General features: G+C 36.2%; 2 protein-coding genes across 7 annotated transcripts in view; one reads left to right on the top strand and one right to left on the bottom strand.

Annotated features, from left to right (window-relative positions):
* The window catches only part of PTPN12 (protein tyrosine phosphatase non-receptor type 12), a 90,192-nt gene extending 76,414 nt beyond the window's left edge, over positions 1–13,778 (top strand). For all 3 annotated transcript variants that reach the window (XM_082632642.1, XM_082632643.1, XM_082632644.1), the window contains 6 exons: positions 3,362–4,344; positions 7,923–8,000; positions 8,890–8,957; positions 9,900–9,930; positions 12,261–12,368; positions 12,916–13,778. In XM_082632642.1, coding sequence (XP_082488768.1) covers positions 3,362–4,344; positions 7,923–8,000; positions 8,890–8,957; positions 9,900–9,930; positions 12,261–12,368; positions 12,916–12,977 — 1,330 coding nt within the window. In that variant the 3' untranslated portion in view covers positions 12,978–13,778. The remainder of the gene's footprint in view (positions 1–3,361; positions 4,345–7,922; positions 8,001–8,889; positions 8,958–9,899; positions 9,931–12,260; positions 12,369–12,915) is intronic.
* The window catches only part of LOC309810554 (uncharacterized protein), a 91,686-nt gene that overhangs the window by 27,578 nt on the left and 42,328 nt on the right, over positions 1–21,780 (bottom strand). Inside the window, exon 3 of one of the 4 annotated variants that reach the window (XR_014295020.1) lies at positions 18,128–18,336. The exons of the other annotated variants lie outside the window; for them this stretch is intronic. The gene's annotated coding sequence lies outside the window, so the exon portion shown is untranslated. Of the gene's footprint in view, positions 1–18,127; positions 18,337–21,780 lie in introns of those variants that run through there. 4 annotated transcript variants of the gene reach the window in all.

Below are 21,780 nucleotides of genomic sequence, written 5' to 3'. Positions count from 1 at the left end.
GATCCCACATGCTGCGGGACAACTAAGACCGCACGCTGCAACTACTGAGCCTGCACACCACAACTAGAGAGTCCACGTGCTCTGGAGCCCGTGTGCCACAAATAGAAGCCCACGTGCCACAACTAGAGAGAAGCCTGCGCACACCACAACAAAAGATCCTGCATGTCGCAACTAAGACCCAACATAGCCATAAATAAATAAACAAACAAATAAATAAATACATATATTAAGAAAATATATTCAGAGCTTCCCTGGTGGCACAGTGGTTAAGAATCTGCCTGCCAATGCAGGGGACACGGGTTTGAGCCCTGGTCCGGGAAGATCCCACATGTCACGGAGCAACTAAGCCCATGCGCCACAGCTACTGAGCCTGTGCTCTAGAGCCCGCGAGCCACAACTACTGAACCCACATGCCACAACTACTGAAGCCCATGTGCCTAGAGCCTGTGCTCCGCAACAAGAGAAGCCACCCTGCAACAAGAGAAGCCATCGCAATGAGGAGCCCACACACCGCAATGAAGAGTAGGCCCCGAGTGCCGCATCTACTCTTGCGAGAGAAAGCCCGTGCGCAGCAACGAAGACCCAACACAGCCAAAAATAAATAAATAAAGTAAATTAGAAAAAATGTATGTTCAGGTTTTTGTATATCGACTGTACCTCACTTAAAGCAATTTTTAAAATGTGAGTAGCTAAGAATTTCTTTACTATGTACATAACATCATGTAAGGCTACTGCTTCTAAAAACATTTACAGGATTGTTGGTTAAATAGGCAGTTTAAGCACATTTAACTCTGGTCCCTCCCTAAACTTCCTAAAATTATAGTGGAGGAACATAAAAATATATAAAGATTAAAAACCAAAAAACTGAAGAGAAGGTGGTAGTAAATGAGATTTTGACAGAATTTTGGGAAGTGGAAAACACACTGACCAATGTGAAAAGGGACTTAGAACACAGAAAGCTAAAACTTGCTTTCCTGTAGGTGAGGGACGCCAATAAGAATCAAGATGATTGTCTTCAAAGAACCCCCAGAAAGGCCCAGAAGTTGGAGGTCCCCCTTAAGCCTGGTTGTGTAGGATGGGAATGAAAACAAGAAGAGTACTTGAATGTCTCTATAAAGAGTGTTTAGAACCCCAGATTCCTCCCATCAAATTGAGCAGACAGATGACAGCGTCGCACACACCTGGGAACAGAGTAGGGAGGGATTTACTCTGGCGTGGTTGAACCTGGAAGTCTCTGGGTTCAGTATATCAGGTCCAACTGATGGTGGGGTTGTTAGTTCCTTGCTGAAAGCAGGGATCTGCATGCTGAATAGTGAGATTGCTCCCACCCCTTATTTGGCTCCCAGAATACTGATAGCCACTTCTGGTGGGAGACAGAATCCCTCTCTTGAAAAACCAACCAGCCCAAGAGAGGAAATCGATAGTTATTGATGTTTGTGGCCCACCAATGACATTCCAAGGACTGTATTCAGTCACCTAGCAGTAAGATGGCCACTAAGCCACAAGCCCTCCCCCTTACATTTACATACACATTTCCCAGTCATTTAAAATATTCCATTCTCTCAAAATGAACAGAACCAGGAATTATCAGACACTTGACAAAGCCTCTAACATGAAAGACATAATCCAAATAAGCAGGAAAAAATGGATGGAATGGAGACAACACAGAATAGAAAAAAGATGGGGGGGTGGCAACTGTCTGTTTTCTCAGTAATTAGGAAATATTGCAACCATGAAATAAGAAACAGGTCATAATAAATAAGAAGCTCTTGGAAATTAAAAATATAATAGCATAAATTTTAAAAATTAAAATTTAATTTTAATTAAAGAAGCCTATAAGACAGTCAAGGAAATCTCCCAAGAAAATGAACAAATAGAGAAAATAGGAGAGAGAAGATAAAGAAATTAGAGAATCAAACCAGGAGGTATGTCACATAATCATAGTAATAATAATTATAACTAAAACTAATCATAGTCTGGAAGGAGACTGGAAGAGAAGAAATTAGGAAAGAAGTTTCTAGTAGTAACATGAATTTTTGCACAGAAAGTTCTCAATATAATGGATTAAAAATTGTAATACAATGGATTAAAAAGTTACACCATGAGATTGTAGAACATGAAGAATTAAAAAAAAAAAACTAAAAGCTCAAAAGAGAGAAAAAACAGCTCACATTCAAAGGAACGGGAATCACAATTATAAAATTCGGAAGGAAAGTTATTTCTAGTCTAGAATAATACACCTTTTCCAAAAGTCAGTAACCTTGAAAATATAACAATTATGTAGGCCTCAGGAAATTTGTTTCCTATGTATAGTTCTTAAGAAGCAATTGGAGGGTATAACCCACTAAATTGAGCAAGTGTAGCTAGAAAAACAAAGATGGGACCTGGGAAACAGGAGAGTCTAACACAAGAGAGAGCGTCAGCTCTATGGTAGCCTGGGGGGCCAGGGGTCTACACTGGAGCGCGAGGCTCAGGGTTTCTAAGAGGGATGTCTGTGATATTGACAGTTACCTGGTATGCCTGACCAACTGAGAGGAGGTGTACAAATCTGCAGGAAAGTTTGAGGAAGGGCTGAATTACTGATGGAACATAGGAAACCCAAGGCAATTATTAGGGGAAAAATAAGAGTTATATAAGAAAAAATAGGAAATCATGCTGTCATCGGTATGAATAATAACTGTAGTCATAAGATTGAACTAACCAAAAATTAGCAGTATTAGGAAGATGGAGAAGACATTTCCATAGTAGGAAGACAGTAGAATATGTGTGAAATAGAAGGATCAAGTAATAACGTTTATGCATTTTGAAATACTTTGAAATATGGAGGCAAATCTTGGAAGTAGCTGTTTTTAAAAAGTTGAAACTTGATGTCTCAGGGTAAATGGAGGGCTGTGGGAGGGGACTGCTGTTTTTTTATTAAAATTCTTGTGTTATTTGACTTTGTAAAACAATGTACATACATTACTACGTTGTTAAACATTAACTTTTCTTAGTTTGGCAAATTTTAATTTTTTTTTTTTTTTTTTGCGGTATGCGGGCCTCTCACTGTTGTGGCCTCTCCCGTTGTGGAGCACAGGCTCTGGATGCGCAGGCTCAGCGGCCGTGGCTCACGGGCCCAGCCGCTCCGCGGCATGTGGGATCTTCCCGGACCAGGGCATGAACCCGCGTCCCCTGCATCGGCAGGCGGACTCTCAACCGCTGCGCCACCAGGGAAGCCCCGGCAAATTTTAATTTTTTATTCATAACCACAGACTCTACTGACTTTTAATTTAAAGAGGCTTAGCTACGTAACGGTTACCTATCAACTTATTTTTTAAAAGGAGGAACCTTCTTCTAATACCCCTTTCTTCGTATTTTCCAGTTGCCTTGTGGAAGGGGACGCTAAGGAAGAAATTCTGCAGCCTCCAGAACCTCACCCAGTGCCACCCATCTTGACACCGTCTCCCCCTTCAGCGTTTCCAACCGTCACTACTGTGTGGCAGGACAATGACAGATACCATCCAAAGCCAGTGTTGCACGTGGTTTCCTCGGAACAACATGCAACAGACCTCAACAGAAACTATAATAAATCAACGGAACTTACAGGGAAAAATGAATCAACTGTTGAACAAATAGATAAAAAACTGGAGCGCAATTTAAGTTTTGAGATTAAGAAGGTCCCTCTTCAAGAAGGGCCGAAAAGTTTTGAAGGGAACACACTCTTGAACAGGGGACACGCAATTAAAATTAAATCCGCTTCGGCGTCACCAGGTACAATTGATAAAATCTTCAAATCACAGGAATCGAATTCAAGAGATCTAAAAATTGATGATGTTTCCCAGAATTCCTGTGTGGACTGCAATGCAACACAGTCAAATAAAGCTCCAGTTATCCTACCAGAAGAATCACAGAAGAATTCAGACACACCTCCAAGGCCAGACCGCTTACCTCTTGAGGAGAAAGGACATGCACCATGGTCATTTCATGGACCTGAGAATACCCTACCCATGCCTGATTCCTCTGAAGGCAAATCCTCAGATACCCACTGTCAAACAATGAAAACTGGGAGTTCAACACCAAGCCCCACGCCACAACTTGCAACCCATGATCTCACAGATCATCACAACAGCTCCCCTCTATTCAGAGCACCCCTCAGTTTTACTAATCCTCTTCACTCTGATGACTCGGACTCTGATGAAAGGAACTCTGATGGTGCTGTGACCAGGAATAAAACCAGTATTTCAACAGCAAGTGCCACTGTTTCTGCTGCCGCTAGTACTGAAAGCATTTCTACAAGGAAAGTATTAACAATGTCCATTGCTAGACATGATATAGCAGGAACAGTACATTCAGGTGCTGAAAAAGGTAATGATAATAGCATCTAACACTTAAATATTTTTACTATGTGCCAGTCACTGTTCTGAGCAGTTTAGCTATATTAATTCATTATGTTTTATTCCACACTTTACTCCAGAACCTATGCAAAATTTCATTATTTTTGATACTAATTATTTTTTTTAAGTAAGCCTTTATTTATTGTTACCTTAGTTTGATCACATTTTGCATTACTGGACTTTTTGTTTCCAAAATATTTAAATTGTTGTAACTGAAAATTTTCTCTTCTTATATCTTACAACTCTTAGTATTTACATGGGTCAAAATTTTATATGACTAAATAATTAGAAATAATTTAGGGATTACTTAAAGTGACAGTGACACAAATATTGTAGAATGGCTTGATTGGCCATCTAATTTCTCCCATGTATATTACAGATATCTATTTCATTATCTTTTTATGATCTTTTAACTACAAAATACCTTTAAAAAATTTTAAACCTCCTCACAAATGCTTGCAAAAAAGGCTTCTTTCAACAATGAGTTTATTAACCAAGAAGCAATATGGCAGCTGCTCAGCAGAATACAGGAAGTTTAATTCAGTCAGTAGAAAGTGGGATATTTCCATGTCTAGTCATCAGTGCTACTACTATTTAATTAATGACTCTCTTCTTTAAGCAATCTAAGCATTTCAAGATAACACATGCCCTAAGTTCCCAAGATCTATTTTCAGGTCTTGAAACTCCTCTATAATCTGCTAAAAATTACCACGGTGCCGTCTTAAACAGACCATGAAGTTGATAGCAAATATATAAACACAAAAGCTGTTTATTGATAGGTTGATTATCAGTGGTCTTTTACTTGTTGGTGAACTTTGATAGCGACACACGTAGACTGGTATTTATAATGTGCAGTCAAATAAGTACTGTGAACTTGAAAGATGACTTTTTCTAATTCTGACCCAGTAAGTACCACCCATACTGTGGTGCCTCTATTTTCCTCAACTCACACATACTTTTTTTTTTTATCTTGGGGATGTATCTAGTAGAGTAAATGAGAGTCTAAGCTAGTTTTTTAAATTTACAGGGTTTTCTATGTTCTTGATTCTTTTGTGGTTTATTTGAAGGATCTTCAGAAGATAATGGTTGCCAAAATAAATACTTTACCAGTTTGGCATAATTTAAAATTGTTAATATATTTTTTCCCCTCGACTTCAGAGTTTGAAAAATAACTGCTAAGTTGTAACTACACAAGAAAACATGTAGATAAGAAATTGTCGTTTTGGTTTTTTTTTTTTTTAGCATATCAGGCATGTGTTTTGTACCTAGGAAATAAAATTTTTTAAACCATTACTAGAAATAGAGTTTGGTGAGGGCAGGAAGGATGCATGATATAACATGCTCATTAAAAGTTACTGCCATATGACCAGTGTTTTGGTGATAGCAGAAAGAGTTCCTTTAGAATACAACATACTGTACAGAATAGTTGAAAGCACTCTTCTGTATACCAGCTCACTTCCTTTCTCTCCATTTTATTTGTACTTCAAAGCAAAGATAGCTGTAAATGTGATTTCTGGTTTCTTTTCACCCTACCTTAATTATGCTAAATGAGTTTGGTATTAACAGAAGATTTTCCTGTGTAAGTATTCTGTGTTGCAGTGTAACTACAAGCAGTCCTATTTTTAATGTTAGTAATTATTTACCTTGTAGATGAACCTTTGGCACAAGGATTAGATTATTGTTTGCTTGTTTGTTTTAAAATTTGCTATGGAATAATTTTGTTTTGATACCTAAAACAACCTTTTGCATAAGTTACTGCCTGAAAAAAATTCCTGGCTATCATTCTGGTTTTAATATTGACTCAGGCCTCCTGAAAGACTTCTCAAACATGGTTACACTAGGCTCCCATAAAGTGTATGATTTACAAAAGCCTATGAAAAATGTGCAGGCTCTGGTTGTATAACCTCTAAAACACAAATTTATAACACAGAAAAGGCAATCGAGAGATCCAGGGAGAAACATGCAGTTGAGAAGCCAAGGCCACAGTTAGAAAATAAAGTCTTTTAAGAGCGAGGACTGTTATAACAGAAGAGGTATAGAGTTTCCAAAAGGTACTTGATACTTGATGTAAACAAGCCATACTGTCCTTCCTGATTTGTTCATGTAATTGTGAAATGGCACCACAATGTCAAGAGTATGCATCCCTGCCTTCCAACAGCCATCTCTTCACTGTGCGCTCTTAGTAACAAAAGAGCAAGGGGAAATATGATTGCTTAGGCTGTTACTACCAGACAGGGTAGATAGTTCTTTAGTAGCTTAACTGTATATGCAAGAGAGTTCCAGTACTCATGTTTTATATGTGTGTGTGTGTGTGTGTGTGTGTGTGTGTACAGATTTTTATATATATACACACACATATATATATAAAGTATCGGACTGGAACTCTTCTCTCAGCAGGATCCAGGGGCTGTATTTTCTTGTGTCTTCAGCTAAATAATTGTAGGAGGAATCAGAGCAGTCATACCTGGCTCACACATGTTGAAAACTGAAAAGGCTTTTCTTGATTTTCACTCTCTTTTTAATGCATAGCCTATCAAATGTGGTAAAATAGCAAAGTATCATGGCACAGTTGTTCACATTTTTAAGAAAACAGTTGTCAAGGCCCAGACAATATAGGATCCTCACATCTTCCTTTCTTTGCCCCATCTTTTCTAACCTGAGAGTCCACACACAGAATTGTATCCTCATATTTTTTTTTTCTACCTCCAGTGAAACCTCAAAGGATCTAATACTCTCATTTCACCTTATGCCATAATAAGGCTAACTGACAAGGCTTACTTAATGCGTTATCTTTTCCAAGAGCTAATTTTGTTTTTACTGGTGAAAAGCTTTTTTATGGCTTCAGTCCGTATTCTCAAAGTATGGTCATATGCCACTGTTCACAAGATTTTAGGCAATAAATAAATGAACAACCAAAAATTTTAATGGTTATATTTTTGAATATTAGAAAAATAACTAGCACGTTTAATCTGCTATTTTAGTCATTACTATTTAAAACATGACTGAAATACACAGTTAAGTTTAAAATGAGTGGGATTTAAAAAAATAGGACATATGGTCCACAGTATGGCAAAACTCATAAAAGGAGTTAAGCAATTGTTTACAGTTTGGGAAACACTGACTTGACTTAAGTCAAATGACTGAAGCTTTCCTTTGTGGACTCAAAGCATTATCGGCAAACCCAGTAGAGAAGGCACTCGCCTGCTGGCTTCTCTGCTGAAGATGCCTTCAGACTCAGAGGACAGTGTGATTAATGCCTACATGGTGTCAGGAAAGTCATGGGAGAGTCATTTTCTCTGTGCAACAGTGATGGAGTTCAGTCTTTGCTCAATAAGCTTTATAATTGTTTTTGATAACAAGTCAAGTGATAAGGATATCTTGGTTTTTTTTGCATTTTTAAAAACTGGTTCTCCTAGATACTTGTGGCAGTGATTTTTAAGAATGTCAAGAAAGCTGTCTTATTTTGTTTAGATAACAAGTGCACTTTTAAATGAGTTAACATTTTTTAACAAGTTCATAATTTGTCTAAATTTTATGTATTTGATATAGATGTTGATGTTAGTGAAGATTCGCCTCCTCCCCTACCTGAAAGAACTCCTGAGTCTTTTGTATTGGCCAGTGAACATAGTGAGTATATCTTCTGATTTTACATATTTCATGCTTTAATAATAAGCTCTGACAAACATGGCTGATTTCAGTCTGTTGCTGTTGAGCTACACAATTAAATTCAAAAATAGGTTTGAATTTATACTGACAAATGTTTTTAATTCCTTGTATGAAAAATACTTATAATGGTATTTTTTATTTGCTAAGACTGCTAAAAAAATGGCTGCATTTATATCAAACACTATAATCCAGTTAAATGCAACTATAACTGTATACAGTTTGTTGTCTTTTCATTCATTAAAAATGGCACTTACTTATGAAAAGACATTAACTGCTTCACTTGGTACCAGTTTAGGTAAGTAAACATTTAAATTCTGTTGTAGGCAGGCACCACTCAGTTGATGTTACCTGAGGACCCTTAAGGCCACAGGAGTATCAGTGTGGGAGAAAGTGATACTTCAGAGTGTTGATAATATATTCCTCCTCCTTCCCATCCTGAAAAGAGTATAGCAACAGCTTTAATATATTTACGGTGTCTTGTGCTCAGTGGAGGTGCACACTACTAGTCTTATCTGAGCTGCATTTTACAAATATTTTATTCATTTTAACTGATTTTAAGAATGTTAAAAACAGTGAAGCCGTATACTCCACTAATATTAAATAAATAAGTCTATGTCTGTCACACCTGTAGATTACAATGCACTTGTAATAAACTCTGATAACTCAGTTCTTTAAATTGTAAGGAAGAAAGCTTAAAGGGATATTCTTCAATTAATAGAAGCTAGAAATTTTTTAGTGGAAGTGATAGTTTCTAAAAATCTATAGTATCTGTTTTTTTATATTACCTTAAAGCAAGAAATTTTCAGAATTAAAGATGTTAATTTTAATTGTAAGATTTCATTTTTCTCAGATACACCTGTAAGATCTGAGTGGAGTGAACTTCAAAATCAGGAACAGTGTGAACAAAGAGAACCTGAAGTGAGTCCTTTTGGGATTGGAACAGCTATAGCTCAATATAGTTTTGTTCTTTTGTTTTATTAATTTATCTTACAGTTGTTTGTTATAATAATTTACCTTAAGACTATTAAATACAATTTTTGATAATTATTTCTTATGCTATGATTTCAGATGAAAAGTGTATAAAATGTGAGATCTAAAATTTTTTAAAAGAGCATTATGATCTACATATGACTATCACTTCAGAGTATTATTTTCCCAAGCTGCTTTTGAAATTTGTAAATTATGCCTTGTTTCAAATCATTTTGGAGGTATGAATAGAACAGGAGTTACTATTTTCAGGGTCCTAGTACTTTCCTGGATTTTGTTCTTTCCATTACAAAACCAGGTATATTGTCTCTCCCTTTGGTTTTTCTGGTCACGTGAGACTTCCTTTCACATTCAGGAAATGTTTTGGTAGCTAAATATTTTAGCCACGGGAAATGCCATTTTTCATCAACATTAATATTTTTTGTATTTCTCTCATGTTTGAATATCTGAAATTGGGGTATATCTTAAAATTGATTAAAAAAGCATTGTGATATACTTTAATTGATAAATAAAGTATTGGTAACCTAATAATGATGCCATGTCTTACAATCAGTGATATCATAATTTGATGAATACAGTAGAGGGCTGGCAAAATGCAGTTGTGTGTATGTTCTCTTATGTAGTAACTTCTGCATTTTCAGTTTTCATCCAGAAGGAAAAGGAATTCCCCTATCCTTTTACTCCCAGTATAAAACACCACAACATTAAACATTTTTAACCCTAATTGAAAACACCATTGTTTTCTTTTCCTTTGAGATGAGAATCTTGATAGATATTGATTTGTTGGTATATATACTCATAACAGACCAAATTTTCTATAATTTGTACATGAAAGGGATGTACTGTAATAGCTATTGAATGTCTTCCTTATAGGGCTTGATAACCTCTGGAAGTGAAACATGTGGTAAGTTGGATTGTGTTCCTTTTTGCTATAGATTATATAGATTAATTTCCATAAAATAGCATATCTCATGGTGTATGCTATTTATTTGGTTATTTCAGTATGTGAAAATATGTAGGACAACTCTTCTAGAACCTGAATTATGTAGTATAATTCTTTTAAATTTGTTGTTATACCAGATATTATTATTGATCAGGAGGACAACAGCATTTATTATCAGTAGTCAACAGGCTGATGGGAAGGAAATTATTTAAAAAATATTTTCCTGTATTTTATTTCTGTTGTTTGTAAAGACACTTAGAATCTAGATCTGACAATGATTTGAATAAATGCCCCAAATTAACCTAGATGATTGAATTGGGTGCCTAAAAATCAATTGTTTCAGAAATCTTCCTTTTAGGACTTTTACATTTGTGAAGGCTAGTAAGATTATGTTAGCTCAACCCAGTGTTATAATGCCAAGTTAGAAAATTTTTCTACTACATTACTTTTATGATCGTAGTAAAATAGGTCAAGTTATTGTTAATTCTTATAAATCAGTAACTATGTAAGCAGCTCATCAAACATCCTAGCTTATACAGTTCCCTCAATTTATCTATCACCTCTGCCCTTACCTTCCATTCTGCTTTAGCTGCTCTCTTCCTAGATCTTTGCCTAATGGGGCTCCACTCCATCTCATAAACTCTTTATTACTCCCTGTTTACTTTTCTGCAGCAACATATTATAAGGAAAAGAGCGGAAGCTTTAGCGTCAAGCCCACCTGGATTGGATGGAGTCTCATTTTTGCCATTTTACTTACTATTTGGGTTTGGGCAAGCTACCTAATCTTTCTAGGCTTCAGTTTTCTTCTCTGTGAAATGCAGATAATAGTAGTAACCTACCCTAGAGGATTGTTGCGAAGATGTAATTAAATTAAATCATATATGGAGAGTATTAGCCAGTGCCCGGCACATGGTAGGCACTGAAATGGTAGCAATGCTGTTATTATTACCTATGTTATATTACTACTGCTGCTACGGCTAGAGCCCTGGGCCTTTTATTTTCTTAGCATCTGTTAACTCCTTTCTGGTTTCTCTTCCTTCTCTATTCAATCTAGATTCCATCACTCTAGTCACACTCACAGTTATCCTTAACTTTCTTGCCCCTAATTCCCATACCATTTTACTTTATCCCTCAGGATTACTGAATACTGCTGGGGAACTTGGCTGTTTTACAGACTGAGCATACAGTTCTAGGATTGATCCACGGTTGAGCCCTCAGTGTTGCCTGGTTATCTTACATGCTCTAGTTTATACCCTTTTTATTTCCCCTGAATTTTCCAAATCTTTATTTTCTTCATGAATCCCACTCACTCTTACCCAGTAGTAGACCCTTTACTTCATTGAGAAAATTGAGGCTCTTAGCCTAAATCATCATTTCCTCATAGAAGCCAACCCTGAATACCTCTCCGCCACTAGTTTCGTCTACATGCCTCTCCTTTCTGTCCCTGTTTATTATAAACCTTATTACACTACTGTAATAAGTAAGGTACTTGTCTGTTTCTCCTACTAGACCAGGGGTTAGCAAACTGTGTCCCACAGGCCTAATCCTGCCCGTGGCTTGTTTTCTTATTCCGCCCTTGAGCTGAATGAATTATTTTTACATTTTAAAGAGTTGTTTAAAAATAAAAACAAAGAAATAAAAGTCAATGAAGAATGTGCGACAGAGACCGTATGTGGCTTGCAAAGCCTAAAATATTCTCTAGCCCTTTACAGAAAACGTTTGCTGACCCCTGTCTAGACTATAAGCACCTGAGGACAAGGATTGTCTGTTATTTGACTTGTATTCCAAGTTTCCAGAAAAGTTCCTTACAGGGGGTGTAGGGGATGTGATGAAGGTGGTGAAAGAATGCCTGAATCATAGTAGTTGATTTCTTTTGTTACTAATCTTATGCATTGGCAGTTAAATAACTAACTAAAATTTAAGCAATGCTAAATCTTAAAAGAATTACTACTTTTAAGCACAAATATTAAGTCCATTAATAAACTATGAACTTGTTTGCCATTGATTTCCATATAAAGGCATTTCAGTTGCAGTTAAAGTAGGAGCATAAGGAGAATGGTCACACAGCAGAAGTACTGGCTGCAGATTTCTAGGTGCCTGCAAGAACACCTAATATAATTTCCTGTGTTTATTACTCTTGCATTTATATTTATCTGGGCCTCTAAAATTTTGATGCTCAAGAAAAAACTTGCTCTTTTAACTAACTGCCCACATTAAAACAATTAGAGGATTCTTCTACCTATGATGCTACACATGATTATGACTAACAGTGGCTTTGATTTGCATTTTAGACCATCCAGCACGAGGTATTCATACAGAGACTTGTACAGAATGTCCACCTACTTTCAGTAACAAGAAAGATCAAATATCAGAAAGTCCAACAGAAGCCACAGAGATTGGTAATTTGTTTATTAGATAATTTAAAAACTGTAATTGTGTAGTTAATGCTGGCAAGAATGAAAAGAAGTTATTTGCCATCGTTCCAGAATTTCCTTAAGGCAAAGTTTATCTTTGTGCTATGATTTATTCAGGTTCTTAAACGGCACTTGCCAAGAATAAAACATGTAGCGTCAAAGTTGCTTGGAATTAATTATGAAACAAATGAACCAATTTATTCTGTTTCATACTGAGGTTAAAAACTAAAATATGAAAAACTGCAGTATGTAAACAAATCTTTCTTTTGAGTTGGAAAGACTAAAATATCTTAGCTGTTTTTCTTACATTTTGATAGAATTGATTTTATTTTTATAAAAGAAGCAATTATTTTCAACTACCCAGAACAAATTAAGAGTTGTTTTGTGTTTGTAGAGATTTGTTTAGTTTAAGTTCTAAATTTCCATATGGAAATTTACTTGTTACAGAAAATAAGAATGTCTACAGACATGAGCTTAATAGTGTAAAAATATTTCTGAACACTAGAGAATTATTGTGGTATTTTGATTATAGGCTTTGGTAATCGCTGTGGAAAACCCAAAGGACCAAGAGATCCACCTTCAGAATGGACATGATTCAGGGAACTAAAAGACACTTTAAATTATACTGGAAAATTCAAGTGCCACTGAAAGCCAGATTTATAGTATTCCATCTTCAAAATGTGGGACTAACAGCAGTGTAGATTGTTACCTTACTGTTTTTTGCTGGGACCATCTACCTGCCTTATATTACACTTAGGAAAAAGTATTACCTACGGTTTATTTTGTAACTTCAAGTATTATTGCCTTAATGTCTCTTAACCCTGTTACACGCTGCTTGTAGACATGTTAATATAGTAATACTTTTATGATAAATTGAGTTTAAGGACTACTCTTTTGCTAATGTTTTATCATGTATGCATTATTTTGTATATGTACAGGGCAAGTAGGTATATAATTTGATAAAGTTACAGTCATAAAATATTATTAACAGAAGATGTAAGAAATTTCTGCATGGTCTAAATCTTTGTGTACCTTATTTGTAAATTATTTGCCCTGAAGTTTTAGAAAATAGTTTCTGAATTTTAAAATTGCTGGATTCATGCAGCCAGCATTACAGGTTATCAGAGATCAAAGATTGTAATAATAATACATTTTGTAAATTGTAAGCAAAAAGTTATTTTTATATTATAAACTGTCTAATTGTCCATCCTAATTGTCCTTGTTTTCATCTAGTCATGGAGATTCAGTAAGTGCCTTGGAACAATATTGAATTCTCTTAGCTCATGTGTGTTACTTTAATATTTGAACTCAACTGGGATTAGAAGACTATCAGAATATATGTATGTTTCAGGATATTTGACCTGCCATTAAAAAGACAAAAACAATTTTACAGTGCCTACTTGTTTTGGTTTTTCATTCCTCTTGTGGGATATTAGACTTAATATCCACCTTCCTCCCAGCTCAGTCTTATCTTTAAGTCCTGAGTATGAATGGGGTTTAATTGCTTCATTATAGAATAGGGAGCACCTTCTGCAGAAACATGGCTTTGCAGTTCTAAATACTTATCCTGGAGTCAGCCCTAGGCATTCTTAGCCTTCTCATTGTTGCCTCCTGGGATGCCAGGAAAACACCAAACAAAGGTGCAGCTGGGAAAAGGGGACTGGTTTCTTCCCATCCTGCACTGGTGCAGAGGCCCTTTCCGTAAGTACCAAGTTTGAATTTTGACATCATGGATCAAAGCTGATAGACATCTGTATTTTCCCTCTGCATATAAAAGAGGGAAGAAATTATGAGACTAAAGTGAGATAAAGTAATCGTATATGAATAGAAAGAGGATTGTTGTGGAAGAGAAAATAATACTATGATTTCATGTCGGAAAATTTATAAAGCTCAGTAGTCTTAGAATTCACATTTTTCTCATATATTTCTTCAAAAAATGTGAATACAGTGGACCTTTGACAGTCATAAGACACAAACACCTCTATAGCATATCATTTTCTTAATAAAATTTAAACTGAAATAAAGTATAACTGAAAAAAAATTTAGTCTCCATACACTTTATGGTTTGTATAATATGGCACTAAAATCATTTGTAAAGATTTTTTTCTTGGGAAGGAGTTGCATTGGAACTTCTTCATTGAAGTATACATGTATTCAGAAGGGTGCAAAAAGCATATTAACCACCACAAAGTATACACTCCTATGAGTGTGACCACCCTTAGGTCAAGCAGTAGAACAGGACCAGCCACTGAGAAGCTTCCCCTTGGGCTTCTAAGATTTGTTCATTATTATATGTGTAGCAGTTGCTTGTTCATTTTTCATTGCTAGAGTTTTGCATTGTATGAATATACCACAGTTTGTTCATTCTGCTACTAATAGACATTTGGATGGTTTTTGGCTTGGGAAAATTACAAATTTTGTTGCTACAAACATTTTAAAATGTGTTTTGGTACACTTATATGTATGAATCTGTTAGGTATATATCCAGGAGTGCAATTTTTGGATTATAGAGTATGCACATATATATTCAGCTCTGTAGATACTGACAAACAATTTTCCAAAGTGGTGGTTCTGATTGTTAACATATTTCCCTCCTGACTAACGAGGTTGAGCACATTCTCATGTGTTTATGACCATGTGGATATTCACTTTTGTGAAGGACCTCTTCAAGTCTCCAGCAGATACTGTTTGGCAGTATCTTCTAAAGCTTGAGTATGCAGATATCCTATCATCCGGCAACTTTGCACCTGTTTTTCTATTTAGTTGTCATTTTCTTATTGATTTGTTGGAATTACTTATACATTCCAAGTGGGTTTGCCTGTGCTTTGCCTTTTCACTCTGCTAATGGTGTGTTTTTGTTTGTTTTAATTGAATTTAATTAAATCCAATTTATCAGTCTTTTATAATTACTCCTTTTTGGTGTTCTCTTTTAGAAATCTTTGCCCACCCCACGATCATAAAGATATTCTTTAGTTTTCTGGAAGCTTTATTATTTATATTTTTATGTTATGTTTTTATGTAAAGCTACAGAATTCATTTTTTTGTATAGAGTGTGAGGTAGATTTCTTTTTCCTTTTATGAATCACCAGTTAATGTCCTTCCTCCATTAAATATATAGTCTTGTCATATGTTATATATTCATTGATCCGAGTCAATTACTAGATTTTTTTTTCTTTTTGTTCCATTGCCTATCTTTATAATATTTTAACTTCTGCCTTTTTCCACCTTTAGCTTTCTCCCAATGATTTTTATATTGCCTAGAACACTCAATAAAGTTACCCATTTTTATTTTTCTATATAAAGTATATAAGGTCATTTGTGTCTGAGATAAACCACTAGCAAATTTATCCTGCCACTTTATCCAAATCCTCTCCCTTACAGCTAATGCTACAAAGATCTTTAATCTTTCCTTTTCCATCCTAACACTATCAGTTACCTTTCTTTTGGAAGCAATTTTTCACAAATAGTATTTTTTTTTTTTTTGGCAGTACGCGGGCCTCTCACTGTTGTGGCTTCTCCCATTGCAGAGCACAGGCTCCAGACACGCAGGCTCAGTGGCCATGGCTCACGGGCCCAGCCGCTCCGCAGCATGTGGGATCTTCCTGGACCGGGGCATGAACCCGTGTCCCCTGCATCAGCAGGCAGACTCTCAACCACTGTGCCACCAGGGAAGCCCCCACAAATAGTATTTTTTACTCTAGTATTTTTCACTTTATGGACATTTTCTCCTAATATTGGTAAACAGAGAGCAGTAAAGCCATAGTCATATGTCCGTGCTGAGCTAGGCTCAGTCATTAGCTAAGTGACTTCCTCTCAGGTAACAGCCTCGTAGGACATGTGGTTGAGTTTTTACCTGAGCAAATTTACATAACTGTATGTCCTAAACCCCTGTGGTCACTTCAAATAGCTGAAACTATGAAATTCTTTTTTTTATTTTATTGTTTAAAACATTTTTTAACGCCATTGCCTGTGTCAATTTTTAACTGAAGTATAATTGACTTATAATATTACATTAATTTCAGGTGTACAACATAGTGATCCAATATTTTTATACATTACAAAATTATCACCATGGTAAGTCTAGTTACCATCTGTAATCATACGAAGTTACTACAATAATTATTGAACTGTATTCCCTGTGCTGTACACGACATCCCTGTGACTCATTTATAACTGGAAGTTTGTACCTCTTAATCTCCACTGATTTCACTCATCCCCTCACCCCTTTCCCTCTGGCAACCACCAGTTTGTTCTATCTGTGAATCTGTTTCTGGTAGGTTTGTTCGTTTTTGTTTTTTAGGTTCCACATATAAGTGAAATCGTACAGGATTTGTTTTTCTCTGTCTGACTTAGCATAATACACTCTAGTTCCATGCGTGTTGTTGCAAATGGCAAATTTTCATTCTTTTTCATGGCCGAGTAATATATATTCATCGTATGTATACGCCACATCTGCTTTATCCATTTGTCTATTAATGGGCACATAGTTAAACTAAAGAGAGACAATTTTGTGCTAAATGAGAAGGGAAGCAATAAAAATAATGCAATTTGTTTTGCTATCTGAAGCTTTTGAGAGAAATTCAAGTGAAGAATGACATCTTAAGTATATTTAGTCTTAAAATGTGTTCTGATTATAATATTTTTGTTGAACTACATTTTTGGTGGTCTTGATTGCAATCTGTGAAGTCATTCTATTTTAATCCTAAATATAGAATTAAATTTAATTAAATCACTGTTGTGCTAGTTTTGGAAAAGTTTTTGCTGTTTTTGTTTTCTTACACAGATGTCTCCTAATTGCCTGCTTTTAGTGACGTTATTTTAGATATCAAATGTTCACATCCACATTTAATAGCTTTCTAAATAATCAGATGTGAATTAATTTCAGTTTTTTAATACTCTATTCTCCAATTTTAGACCTTTGTTACACAGCTCTTAAATGGCAGAAGCTCATATTTTCAATTCTGGCAGATGGAGAATTGTGAAAACTTCAACAAAAATTTTGGTACATATCCATTCAATATATTGTGCTAAAAGTAGCTCTAGTTTTGAATATAAGCTGTATTTTCTAAACAGATTTGCTGTAGTCTGTTTCCCCCACTATTTGTCTTTAAGGTGCACAAATCTTGCATGATATGCAGATGACCAATTATATTGTGAACAATTTAATCAGTAAAAAGCAGCTATGCTTGGGTAGCTCAAGAAGATGTGTCTCAGTGTTTTAAACTACAACAAATCTGGGCTTTGTTGAGTTAGTGGGGGAAGGGAATTCCAAAGATTCCAGCCATTTTTCATTTTTTAGAGATAAGATGGCCTATGTACTATAATCGTGATTTAATGTAATAGTATTTGTGACTTAACTCTCTTGCCAACATTTCAGCAAGAACATATTCTTTAGCTACTACAGATTTATACCCAAATAGCCAAACATTAAACAGAAAAGTAGTTCTAAATTTCTCCTTAAAACATTGTTTTCCTGACTGAAAAATATTTTAGTAGGATTTTTTATAGTAAGTACACAAATGTACAATACATCTGTGATATTTTAAAGTATTATAGTTTTTAAATTTTAGCTTTATCAACTTATATGTAAACCTGTTAGAATATTTCCAATACTTTCTAAAACTAAAATGTGAGAAAGCATTAAATAATTTACTGTATTAAATAATATAAAATCTAAGTATTTAGCATTTCTCATTGTATTTCAATTAATTATACAATAACATTTTCATGCAGCTTCTATGCAAAAAATTTTAAATACCAATGTGGGCACACTACATGTATTGTATAATTTGAAATGTGCAGAGATTAGCTGAGATTAACATTAGAAAACCATTTTTATTTCTTTTTCTGATCACACTGCGCCTCGCGGCTTGCAGGATCTTAGTTCCCCGGCCAGGGACTGAACCGGGGTCTCCACAGTGAAAGCACTGAGTCCTAACCACCAGGAAATTCCCTAGAAAAACAATTTTTAAATTAAAATTATATATGTATACATTTTATTGTTTCAGAAAGGTAAAATGAAGTTTATAGGAAATTTACTATTGCCATTCAGAATAACAAAGTATTCTTGGCATCTTTTCAATCTAAAGATTGAAAATGGATTGATCCATTTTAATATTATTTCATCTGTCAATATCGATTTCCATGTAACAGAAATAAAGTAAAATTTATATGTAGAAATTTTACAGTTAGACTTTGCTTTCATGTGAATTCACTTGAATTTACAGCCAAAGGCTTTTGAAAGCTGGATTCTTTGACATTGATAGGTTTTAGCAGTTTCAGTGGCTGTAGAGGTGGGACATCATGGAACTCTTCCCCATTCTGTCAGAAGGGGGCAGCAAAGCAAGCCAAGAGGAAATTCATGGGTACCCCAAAAAAAAAAGTCAGGAAAGGCACTCAAGAAAATTTAGAAAGCTATAGTCCAAAAGCTTCTTGGGGTGGCTTCACTGTTTTAGAGTGTTTGTGAAGTCCCTAATGCCAAGTGCCCCCCTTTGCAAGAGTTATATGCAAATCTTAAGGCATCAATACACCTTCATGCAGACTCAGGCCTATCTAATAAAAATTATTAACCTTGCTAAATGCTTACCAAGTGCCAGGCCTTCTGCTAATCTCTGAATACATTATCTTTCTTTTTTTTTTGAATACATTATCTTTCTTAATCTTCACAAAAACTTTGCCAGATGGACATCCCTGTTTTATGGATGAATCTGAGGAATACAGACTTTAGATAATTTAAAGTCACACAAAGTAGCAAAGCCAGAATTTAAACCTAGCTCCTGTTACAAAATCCTTGCACTTAATTACTGACACTACTATATGCCCTAGTTTTCAGAGAAGCTAGGAGTGTAGGCTTTAGCAGGCAAGAAATGTGTGTGCTAGTTAACTGACTACATTTGACTACATAAGTCAAATGTCACTAATAGGCTTTAAAATACACAGCTTGAAAACTGATGAAGGGAACTTCCCTGGCAGTCCAGTGGTTGGGACTCCGCACTTCCACTGCAGGGGCCGTGGGTTCAATCCCTGGTCGGGGAGCTAAGATCCCATGTGCCACATGGCGTAGACAAAAAAGGAAAAATAAATGTTAAAGAAAACCGATGAAGGCCATCTGCGTGCTTTTCCTTGGTATCTCTGTTTACTTCCTATCCTGCAGTAAATTTCTAGGGCAAAAGTATGGGACAGGAGTCAGAATCTGGAATTTTACCACCTTGGTCAATTTTAATTTTATAGTTAACTTGGTAAGCTATTGTGGCAGGTTGTAAATCATGGCCACAATATTTTCAGCTCCTCCCATCAAAGTGGAGTTTGTTTTCTAGTATCTGGGCTGGCCTTCTGCTTTGCTTTGACCAATCAAATGCAGCAGATGTGCTTCTAGGCTGACTCTTTGTGTAGACCTTAAGAGGACGGGCTGCTTCAGTCTCTTGGGTCCCTGCTGGCATGTAAAGAACCTCAGGCTAAACCAATGAACAATGAGAGAATGATGAGGAACTATGTGAAGAGCTAATCCTAGCCAACACCACGTGGAGAAGTGTCCAGGTGGCCTTCCTAATCCCCAGAACTGTGCAAAATAATAAAGTGTTGTTTTAAAGACATTATGTTTTACTGTAAAGTTTATTATGAAGCAATATACAACCAAAACAACTACAAACATGGAGAACAGAAAGTGCATAAGTCAAGTCTCAAAATATTTCATGTAGATTCCACATTTTACCTATTATCACTTTTCCACGGTTCATAGGTGTATATACAGTTGGTAATGAACTGAAAATGTCAAAACGCTGTAGCTAGAAGCCAAGGAATTTCCAAAGTCTTAAATAATGCCATACATAATTAGAAATGTACTCATTTAATGAAACTCTGTAAGCAGCTCCTAGGGCTGGAAAAGCAGCATCTACCTGAGCTCTAAAATAAAAGGGCACACTAGCAGTCCTTTTAGCAATTATGTTCTTTAAGGCTGTAGTGACATACTTAAATTTGTAATGTGAAAAGTCTTAAGCCCAAGGTTGGGAGTTAGCAGAGATCTAAACATCTGAAATCCTTCCCTTTCCTTATATGACTAAGAACAATCTTTTGAGATTTTCTACTAGGTAGAGCTGTATCCATTATTTATGTAACGAACACTCATATGTTGCTGACTATGCCCATATACTGCTGTAAGTGACTCCCTTAATGAGTAGGGACTACCTTTAATATCCATTTATAGATGAGGAAATCAGGGTACAGAGAGAAGTAAGTTGTCCAAGGTTCCAATGCAGGGGCATTTTGCTCCCTCTCTGAGGGATGGAGGGGGAGGGGGAGGAGGCGGACGTGGAGTTAGGTGGTATTAGGTATTCAAATAACAGCCCCATTTAAGTGATTCTCCCCAGAGAAGTAGCTGTGAGAGCAGGGAGGCTTTTGCATGTCATTTGAGGTCCATGACGTGGCTCCAATCGTAAAGCTTCATCTGCCACCACTGGCCCCCGCACCCTAAACTTCAGCTATAGAAAACAGCCCCCAAATATACCTTGGAGGGACTTCCCTGGTGGTGCAGTGGTTAAGGGTCCGCCTGCCAGTGCAGGAGACATGGGTTGCATCCCTGGTCTGGGAAGATCCCACATGCCGTGGAGCAACTAAGCCTGTGCGCCACGACTGCTGAGCCTGCGCTCTAGAGCCCGGGAGCCACAACTACTGAGCCGACAAGCCAAGAGCCCATGCTCGCAACGAGAAGCCACTGCAATGAGAAGCCTGCGTGCAACAAAGAGGAGCCCCTGCCCTCTTCAACTAGAGAAAGCCCACATGTAGCCAGGAAGACCCAACACAGCCAAAAATAAATAAATAAAATATAAATAAATTTATTAAAAGAACAAAAGCAGAAACAAATATATCTTGGAATTGTTCTCCTCTGTGCTTTGCTCATCTGGTCCCAGCCAACATCCAGCCCCTGCACAGAACCCTCTTCAAATGTAAAAGGGGAGTCATATACCTTTCAAAGTCTACCAGTAGTGCTTTCCCTGTAAAGCCTTCCTAATTCTCAATATATTAATTTCTTGACCTCTAGAATCAATGGCTCCTTCCATAATGTTTCCTTAGGTCTAGAATTCTTTTCTTAAAAATTTATTTATTTATTTATTTATTTTTGGTGAATCATTTTTAGGAAGACAAGGTAGCATTTTGATTTCATAAGCCACTTGGAATCTGGAAAAAAAAAGAACTTTATATATATATGCTTGAGTATTTGCTTTTAAAATTAATTTAATGAAAAACAAATGTAATAACACAATGTCAGCGCCTAGTCCACAGCGAGGGTGAAAAGAAGCTGGTTTCCTTAGGACCAAGGAGGCGCCCTTGCACCTGCAGGACAACTTGCCCCATCCATAGGGAGAAATAAGCTTCCTGTTACAGCTGCAACTGCTAAGCA

Source organism: Mesoplodon mirus (assembly GCF_964341445.2).
Source record: "Mesoplodon mirus genome assembly, chromosome: 9".
Lineage (NCBI taxonomy): Eukaryota > Metazoa > Chordata > Mammalia > Artiodactyla > Ziphiidae > Mesoplodon > Mesoplodon mirus.
The sequence above is the reverse complement of the archived record's forward strand: the minus strand, read 5'-3'. Positions and strand labels throughout refer to the sequence as shown.